At 50.7% G+C, this 9,721-nt stretch overlaps 1 protein-coding gene across 1 annotated transcript in view; it reads right to left on the bottom strand.

Annotated features, from left to right (window-relative positions):
- Nucleotides 1–7,903: 7,903 nt before the first annotated feature.
- The window catches only part of PSTPIP1 (proline-serine-threonine phosphatase interacting protein 1), a 47,853-nt gene continuing 46,035 nt past the window's right edge, over nucleotides 7,904–9,721 (bottom strand). The window contains exons 13-15 of the mRNA XM_059371766.1: nucleotides 9,500–9,555; nucleotides 9,170–9,294; nucleotides 7,904–8,207 (exon numbers count right to left, since the gene is read on the bottom strand). Of these exons, the coding sequence (XP_059227749.1) occupies nucleotides 8,076–8,207; nucleotides 9,170–9,294; nucleotides 9,500–9,555 (313 nt within the window). The 3' untranslated portion in view covers nucleotides 7,904–8,075. The remainder of the gene's footprint in view (nucleotides 8,208–9,169; nucleotides 9,295–9,499; nucleotides 9,556–9,721) is intronic.

The following is a 9,721-nucleotide window of genomic DNA, read 5'->3' as shown; positions in this document are numbered from 1 at the left end:
TGTGTATCATTCTGTGGCTTCCCCGTCACAGGTTGGAGCTGGAGTGCGCGATGATCTGGACTGAGGTTGGTTGCCCTCAGCAGAACTGAGCCTCCAAAGTAAGAAATTGCTTTGGGAAGATAGGCCATTCTAGTCTACCCTTTGAACTTGCCCAAGATGCCCACACACTCCTTTACTCATTCTCTGCTTGCCTGGCAAAAGAACAGCTTCCTCCCTTTAATGGTGGACTAGGAGTTTGTATTACCCTGAAGTTCTTTTCCCCAGTGCTTATTTCTTCAGAGGGCAAAAGAGCCACTTTTTTGGTCTGAATTTAATGGATGAGCCCTCAGGCTGTGCCACTTTCCCCACCATTGTCTGCACATTGGAATCACCTAGAGAACTTTGGATCCCAGATCCTTGAGAGCTTCCAGAGAGCAGTGAAGCTAAGAACTGCAACCATATCCCGTTGAGTTTGGTTATTTTTAAGATTTTATTTATTTATTTGACAAAGGGAGCGAGGATCAGAAGTAGGTAGAGCAGCAGGCAGAGGGAGAGGGGGAAGCAGGCACCCCACTGAGCAAAGAGCCTGATGGTGGGGCTCAATCCCAGGACCTTGAGATCATGACCTGGGCCGAAGGCAGAGTCTTAACCCACTGAGCCACCCCAGCGCTCCCTTGTTGGCTTTTAAAAAATTTTTTTAAATTAATTTTATTTGGAAATAATCTCAAAGTTACAGAAAAATTACAAGAATAAGAATGATGCATCCAAGGCGGCCTCAAAACCCTTCATTTAGATTGACATATTCACATTTTGCCCTGCTTACCCTGTCATTTGTGTTCTTGCATGTGCTGTCTCTCTCTGCACCAGTATCATGGCCTTTAGTACTTCAGTGGGTATGTCCTAAGGATAAGTATATTCTAATTGAGCACATGGAACACTGATACAATACTTAAACCTTCCATTTGTGTTTCATTTGACCTCACAACATCCTTTATACCATTTCCCCTCCAGTTCTGGATCCAGTCAAGGACCAGGTGTTATAGTTAGCTGTCCTTTCTCTTTGGTCTCCTGTAATTTAGAACATTGCCATAGCTTTTAATCTTATGACATTGACATTTTGGAAGAATATAGTCCCTTCTTTTAAATGCTGCTGCTCATTTTGGGTTTATCGGATGTTCCCTCTTGGTTAGATTAGGTTTTGCATTCCAGGTGGCTGGAGCACTACCCATGTCACGCGTCCTCTCAGGGTGTAACAACGGGAGCACACAGTGTCATCTGGCCCACGATGGGGATGTTTATTTTGATCACCTGGTGTAACATTCAGGGCCCAGTGGGGGGAAAAGTGTAAGCAGGAAATGATAGAAACGATTGCTGAGTGTGGTAAAGACTGGTTAACTATGAAAAAGGGTTAAAGGAAAAAAAAAAAAAAGGCCCGAAAGCAACTTAGTAGGAAACAGCTGCCACCCAGAGGGTCGAGAGAGAGAGGACAAGGAACTAGGAAACTTAGAGCAGGGCCCTGCAAGTCTGAGGCTCCAGCCTCCGACAGGAGCATGCCGCCTGCCCTATGCCGCAGGGTAGAGTGCCCGGAGGTGCCTGGCAGCGAGCCAGGAGGGCAGAGTGCTGGCACTGTGGAGAATGCTGCTGGCACCCGTGCCAGACCGAAACGCAATCTCCTTTAGCTGGGCCATCCTCTTCACAGGCCCCTCTTGGCTAGCTGGCGGAAGAGGAATGTCCCAGCGTGGCAAGGAAGGGAGACGCAGGGCAAGGTTGACACACTTGGTTAAGGTGGTTTCTACTCTGAAGGGTGGAGTTACAACCTAGGCCATTTCTGGAGACGTTCTACTATAAGACGAAATGTTTAACTATCCTGCTCCTCATCAAACTTCCTTCGTGGTTTAGCGAAGATCACAGTCTGACCTGATTCAGGCTTTCTTCTGATGATTGTTGTTTTAGATTTTTTAGATTTCATCTTTCCTGTGATGGTCGTAAAACACTGTTCCATTCTGGCACTCCTTCCTAATTTACCAGTCCGTCCTCCCTCCCTTCCCCCCCCAGTTATTTTATATATCTGTTTATATTTGTTATGGACTGATGGATTCCCATTTTTTCCAGTGGTCTAGAAGATCTTATTTTCCTTTTGTGTTCTGTTTTTGGTTCTCAAATAGTTCCACATTTGGCCACTTGGGAGCCTCTTGAGGTTGCTTTCTGTGTCCTGACATTTTTGTTGAACATTTTTGTAATTTCTGACTTAATAAGATGTTCCAGGCTCTTCTTGTACCCCTGGTGCCCAGTCCTGGAATCCGTTTCTGAGGAGCCTTGGTCCCTGGCCCAACCTGTGCTCATTACTACTGGGGTGTCTTTGCCTCTCAGCCTATCAGAGCTTGTCTTACTCTTAAAATTGTTCCCCTCCCTTTTTTGTGTGTTTTACAAAAGTAACAGTTTTTTAAAAAATGTAAATCGTAACATATCTCTAAAGAAAAATGTACCCAGAGGTAGATAAGTATAGCAATGGTATGTATCCTTCCAGACTATTTACATATATAAAACCAGATTTGGTGGTGGGGTTTAGTTTTGCTTTTCACTAATATATGAATTCTGTCCTACAAGGTCTTTTTTCCTTCTTCACCACATCGTATGTACTCTATATCAGAATGTAGACTTCTGACATTTTTGTTAGCTCCATGGATATATTAGTATCATGCTTAACAAGCATACAGTGGGCAGACATTCAGATGGAATCCAGCCTTGCTGCAGTGAATACTTCCATACACCTACTGTGAGTCATTTCAATTTTTTTTTTTAATTTTTAAAAACTCTTTATTGAAGTGAAATTCACATAGTGTTCACTTAACCACTTTAAAGTGCCCAGTTCAGTGGCATTTTAGCACACTCACGGTATTGTGTAGCCACCTCCTCTCTCTGGTTCCAAAGCATTTACATCGCCCATGTTGTGCATTTTTATATGGACTCAAGGATGGAGTCTTTGTAGTGGGTTTACTCTGGACCAAAAGCCACAGTGAAGGTTTTTCATAGCTACATCCACTCGCCCTCCAAAAAGGTTATTCCAGTTTATATTCCCACTAGCAAATGAAAATGCATTTCCCTTTATCCTCGTTGACACTTTGGGTGTTATCAGCCTTTATTTTTCTTCCAGTCTGATAGATAAGAATATGTATTTTTTGACTAGTAGCTAGGCCCAGGATGTTTTCAAAGATGCCTCAGTCATTTGTGTCTGTTGGATTTCCAAGTTTCTGTCATCTGCGTAGTTTGATAGGTTGTTAGCAGTGGGTTTTTTTTTCCCTTACAGAGCTGTTTACTTAGGAAACTCTTCCGTGAAATTCAGTGCCTGGTGCTGCTGTGGTGTGTGAGCTAATCTTCCTGATCTGTTTCCTGACTGGTTATTGTTGGTGTGTAGGAACACCTGCACTTCGGATACATTGATCTTGTGTCCAGCATCCAGGGGTTCTTGAAAAAAGTTTGTATCTTCTGGGTGACTCTTTATTGCAGTGTCTCTGAGGTCTCCTGAGGGTGTTTGTGACCTTGTAGAAACACCCTAAGGTCTATCTACTGAACACCTTTCTGGATAGTGCTGAGTGCATCGCTAGTGGTGGGGAAATGGACTCACACACAGGTCTTTCTCTCCTGAGTTTATTTGCTGAAAGGAAAGTAGGTATGGAAGTTATAATAATAGGATAGAAGAGAAATTGTTTATCTTTGCATTTCCAGTACCTGGCACATAGTAGCCCCTGAATGTCTGAAATAAGACACTGTGGTGCCATAAGAATATGATTTTTGTTTTTCTCTTTTTTTAAGCTGAAGAGCCCTTTAGCGAAAGATTCTTATCCCTGGCTGCATATTAGAATCACCAGGAGAATGTTTAAAATATTTATGTTCAAACTTAGCTGGCAGAGAATTGGTTTCAGTCTGTCGGAGGCGAGGCCAAAGCATGAGCATTTTCAAAAGACTTGTTAGTAACTGCCCTGCTTGTCTGCTACGTAAACTCTGAGTAGGGCTTGAGGTAGAGCGGGGCTCCCTCGCTCTTCCCGTCGGCCCCCAGCAGGGTTTGCTGGGCACAGTTTGAAAGCCAAGTCATCCCTTAGAGCGTGTGGAGGCTGGTGTCCACCTGCTGGTGACAGTTTTGTTTGGGGCTTGTACTGCTGCCTCACACGCCAGGATGGGAACAAGGCAGACATCCTGGTTCAGCCAGAGGAGCTGGCTCTCCTGTGCTGAGGTCGCAGGGCCTGGGAATAGGTCTGGGAAGGTGATGGGAATTAGGTGTTGGGCCTCTGTGCATCTTGTTTGGCCAAATAATGGATTGCTTCTCCTTGACTCCTTGTCACCTTTGGAAGGGACTTCCTGGTGTAATCACAGCTCTCCAGATGGCATGCTGTGGGAGGTTGGTTATGCCAAGCCCAGGGTTGCTGTTGATTATAGCCAAGATTCAGAAGTAGTGGGCCTTTTTGTTAAAAATGGCTTTTAGGTAGTGGTTTTATCTAATTTGAGCTTTATGGGGTTAGCAACTTACACAAAGGGCTTATTGCACCTGTATTACTGATGATGAAAATGTGGTCCAGAGAAATGGCAGCTTGCCTAAGAGCACACAGGGAAGGCTGGGCCTGGCTCCACCCTGATGTTCTGACTTCAGGCGCCATTCTCTACCTTCCCCACTCCATCTGTCTGAGCAGCCCTCTGTTGGGAAGAGGGCTACAGTTATTTGTACCCCCAGTTACACACATGCCAGCCCCCTCTTTGTCTGGCACCATCTCTTCTGCTGGGAGGGCTGTTGGTCCATTGATTGGTTCACAGCCGCTGAAGCTCTGACCAGCCTGGTGCACAGAGTGGAGAATGCTGCAGAGGCAATGAATCTGACTCAGATTCATTTGTGGGTTTTTTCCCTGGGATGAATTGTGACCCCCAAGTTGCTTTCAGTTCCATTCTCTCACTCCCTGAATGACTGGAGCGCAGGCTCTGTTATCTAACACTCATTACCCAAGTGCCCTCTGGGGCCCGTAGACACTGCAGCACCTGTCAGAGAGATGAAGATAAATATCTAGGCCAAAGGTTTTTAAAAAAAATCTATGCAGTCGAATGGAATGCTCAATCAAGATGACAAGGTATTTTCAGAGGATAAATAAAGCACTGATACCTAACTTTCTCTTTTTCTTACCTCTTGTCTGCCCATACATCACCTGACCCTGGTGGGCAGTCTTCTCGGCTGCCCTGCCTCTTCTGGGCCCTTGCTCAGGCTTTGTCCCTGCTTGCTAACCCCTTCTCTGCCTCCTGCTCTGCCTCCTGTCCATCCTCAAGGCCTGGCTCAGCTCAGAAGTCGCTCCTCACCTCCTTCCTTTCCCCTCTTCCTGCTCCTATCTTACAGCCTATAAGTTACCAAGTCCTGTTGATCTGCTTCCCTTGTCCTTCCAGAATTGTTCTGCAGCCCCATTGTCACTTCCCAGACGAGCCACCATCACCTCTATGTTGGTTAACCTGGGCCAGCTCCCATCTCACCATGCTTGCTGTCTGCCTTGTGTCTGAGGGATTATGGCATCTGTGTATCCCTCTCTGGAATGAGTGAGCTCTTTGAAGGCACCCCTTTATCTTAGCACCCTTTGCCCCCATTATCAAATACAGGGTCAGTCAGGTCTCGTGCGTGGCCATCCCAGGCAAGAATTTTCATAGGCCTTTATACACTGACTACTCTGTCCTGCAAAGTACAGACCAGAGTATAAGACCAAGCATAAGATTACATTTTTATTTCTGAACATCCCTATTTATTAACGTCAGATGGGTCAGGGCATTCGGTCACTTCTCTTGTAGGATATGCCTTACAAGGGAAAAGGACATTTTCAGAAGGATTTAAGCCTCAGTCTGATTTTTCTCAGAAGCCCAAAGCCTTTCCCTACCCCATCTGCCACACATCCTGTGGTCGAAGCACTGGTGGGTGACACCCAGCGAAGGGCCAGCTGGAGTCCTGCTTCCAGGGGCCTACCCTGCCCCAGGCCACCTTGGGCTGTTCCACCCCTGCCTGCCCCAGCATGAGTAGTACTTGGGCGGAAACAACCCTTTCACTGCTTAATAGACTCGTGAGGTGTCCGCGCCTGAGAAGTGGAGAGGCTACACTCCAAAGGCACTTTCCCTCCCAGAAGAACAAAGCCTGTCCCCTCTGTCACCAGGTGCCATATTTGCTTAGTCACACACACTTGATTGCTCAGCTGAGGAAGATGAGGCACGGCTGGAAGTCTACAGGGGCCATGGGAACAGCCCCCTTTAAGGGGCCCTCCTTGCCCTCTGCCTGGTACAGACCTTGGTCAGAGGCCTCATTTTTGTTACCGTGGCACTTAACATTTGCCTGGGCATGCGGGCTTTCGTGGGTGCCACAAGCTGCCTGTCACCAGAAATATTGACATTGACGGCGGTACGTGGTGTCCAGTGCCCGTCCTGGGCAGGGCAGGCAGGCCTCGTGCAGGAGGTCAGATTAGATTCTCCCAGAGGCTCTTCTGGTCCTGGACCTTGGAGATTCCAGTGCTGACCCTCACTTCCTTCTCCACCACACATGAACCCTCTCTCAGCCCATGGCAGACTACTGCAGGCAGGCAGGAGCAGAAGGGAACCCCCCTTTACTCTCTCAGAATAGCCTCCCTGTTTCCTTGGCTTTTCTTGGGTCACCTATTCCCAGAAGTCTCATGACTGCTCTCAATCTCATGACTGCTCTCAATCTCAGGACATTTCCTGTACTGTCATTAACTTACTGGGCTGCTTGGTCTCTTGACTGAGTCAAGAGCTCCCTGAATAAAGCAAGGGACTGAGGCTTTACTCCTCTTGCTCTCACATGGGGCAGACCACAGAGGCTTACAAATGAGCAAGCAAAGGAACAGTTCTAGAGAAGGGTGGTCTGCAGGGGACAGTAACCCCTTTCAGCAGGATTTCTCAAGGTGTGTGCAGTGGAGAAGTGTGGCATGTCCCCCTTCTGCCCCTGCAGTCTGGCCCCTTGTGCTGACAGTGTTGGGCTCCCACAGGCGAGTGAGGGGGAGGCCCAGGACTGAGAAGCCATCAGTTCGCACTGCTCTCTCCCTCACACCTAATCCTAGTGCCTTCAGCAAGGGTGGAGCCTTCTGTGGCCAGAGCAGGGCTTTGGCAGGCCTTGGCCAGCAATGGAAGTTGTGTTTCTGGGGGCCTGGGTCCAAAAAAGAGAAAGGCATGAGAGCATGTAGAACAGAAGAGGAGTCGTCCCCGCAGGGCCCAGAGCCGGCCTGCATGGGCTCTGGAGCCCCTGCCTGGGTGGGATTTGCCATGTCTGCAGCACTGGCTGCAGTGGCTTCCCTGTGCCTCAGCTGGGGGTGGGCGACAGGATCACTTGTACCCACGAGGTGCTAAGCCTGTCTTCCTGGACTCTGCACCATGGCCCCTTCACCTCCAGGGGACCCACTGCCTGTTTCCTTCCCAGGCTGAGCTTGGCTCATCCCCAGAATGTTCTAGGCGTTTCTATCTAAATATCTTCATATCTAAATATGTGTGCCCATATTTATCCCACCTTGATGCTCTTCTCTTCTTTGTGCCTTGTCTATTGCTGCTCTTCCAAGACCCCTTTTTAGTCCCTCTGCCCCAAAGAAGGCTAGTGCCCCACTGCAGGTCTCCTGAGCCCTTTCTCATCGCCCCACCCTGTCCTCCCAACCCCTGCAGCCTTCTCCCATTTGCCCGCATGTGAGTGTGTCTCCCTCACAGTCTGGGAGTTCCCAAACTGGGGCCAGGCTCTTCTCCCCACCAGCAGACCTCAGGACAGACTGGACTGGGCCTCCGTGAGGACACTGAAAGTAAGTAAGCTCTGTCCCCCCAACCCCCAGACTTCTTCCCCCACTCCTTTGCTTCATTTTGGTCGGGGTATTTGGACATGGGGGCAGAAGAGCAAAAGGGACCCCTGAAGACCAAGGAATAAAAATGCACTCCTTTATTCCCTGCAGGAGAGACAGCTCAGGGAGCTGCCAGCATCTATCCTGGGGGACAGGCTCCATCTTGGGGCCCCAGCAAGGCCAGGGCAATGATTAGGGGTACCACTGGCCCCAGAGGCAGGGCAGGTCCAGGTGGGGGCTGCTGCCCCTTCCTCAGAGCTTTTCCAGGTAGGTACCAGGGACGAAGCCACGCTGCCCATTCCGTTCCACTGTCCACCAGCCATCCTCCCCCTCCAAGATGACTTCCAGGATGTCTCCAGCGGAGATATCCAACTCGTCGGAATTCTGGGCAAGAGAACAAAAGTGCGTTGGGCTGGAAGGGCCGCTTTGGGGGGGCTGGGGCTGGGCTCTGGTTGGCGCCCCACCCCAGGCAGTAAATGCAAGCTTGTCTCCTGGGTGGGCAGAGTCCTCAGAGCTACACGTGGCCTCCTGGAGCCACAGGACGAAGCTGCTCTCTGGGCCAGGGTGGCCTCTGGAGACAGGAAGGGGGTGGGGTATCTGTGGGACTCAGCCTCCCGCCCTCCCTGGTTTGTCACTGTAGGTGTCCCTCACCCTGGGGCTTCTTCTCCCCACTTGCCCCCTGCTGCCCCCATCCCCCAGCTCTGCTCCAGACACAGGGTCAGGTGTGTTCACCATGCTGCACACATTTCCAGGCCCACCGCATGCAGTCTCCCCGCTGCTGGTGAGCCAGCCCCTGTCATGCGAGCGCACTCTCATTCTCTTGGCCTGTCCCCCAGCCAGCCAAGGACCAGACTTTGGGAGTCTGCGCAGCCCACGTAGCCCCGAGGGCATGCTTTCCTTTGATCCGGGTGGACTAAGGGGGCTCTGCAACCCTCACCTCAAAGCAGGGAGCAGACTGGACTCCCGAGGATCTTGGCACAGCTGCCCAGTGGCCCTTGACCATCCTCTGTCCCCACAGACCTCGGAAAACCAACCCGGGCCCAGCTGAGGGGCTCATTCTGGCTATGGCCTGTTCTTGGCACCCACAGCCCCAACCCCAGGGCACAGAGGCTGACCCACAGACCCTTTCCTGCAGGTAGCCGCAGCCTCCATCAGCGCGCCTGCACCTGCACGCACACCTAGGCAGACACAGGCCCTCATACCCTTCATCGTTTGCTCAGCACAGGTACACAGTGGCAGCTGCTCTTCTAAGGGCACATACCCCAGCACACTTCCAGGGCACGTGCCTCTCTGTGTGACCACGCTCAGACCTGGCCCGCCTGAGGAAGGGAGGGTGAGAGCCTCACCTGGGCCGTGTAGTCATAGAGCACCCTGTATCCCTGGGCTGGCAGGGTTGGGGGACCCGGCGCCTCCTTCACTGCGATGGAAGAGTAGACAACCTCATTGTGTTCGGGCATTGGGGTCAGGGTCTCTGTGGAAGTGGAAAGCAGCATGAGAGGCCTGGAGCCCACCTGTCAGAGGCAGCGATCCCCGGAGACACCCCCGGCACAGAGCTCCCCCAGGCTTGGCTCAGCCACCCCCACAAAAGCATTTGGACAACCCATCCGTGCCATAAGGAGTCTTCTCCTTTCCCCTGGGGTTAGTTGTTCAGCAGCCCCCATGTCACCCCCAGTCACCTGCAGAAGCTGCCAGTGATATAGTCTTGGGACTTCCATGCAGCAGCCCAGAGAACCTGGGGACAAGAAGGAAAGCGGGTAGGCCCTGGAGGGAGGGGGATGAGGCAGGGGACCTGCAAAGCTTCAGGGCTAGGGCCATCTGGCCCCCAGGAACAGAGCAATATGGAGTGCCCCTCAGGCCAGAGGGCTCCCCCAAGGGTGGTCCCCTCAGAGTTCAGCCCA

This window comes from Mustela nigripes, chromosome 13, assembly GCF_022355385.1.
Source record: "Mustela nigripes isolate SB6536 chromosome 13, MUSNIG.SB6536, whole genome shotgun sequence".
NCBI classification, from domain to species: Eukaryota; Metazoa; Chordata; class Mammalia; order Carnivora; family Mustelidae; genus Mustela; species Mustela nigripes.
This window is presented reverse-complemented; position numbering and strand designations above follow the sequence as displayed.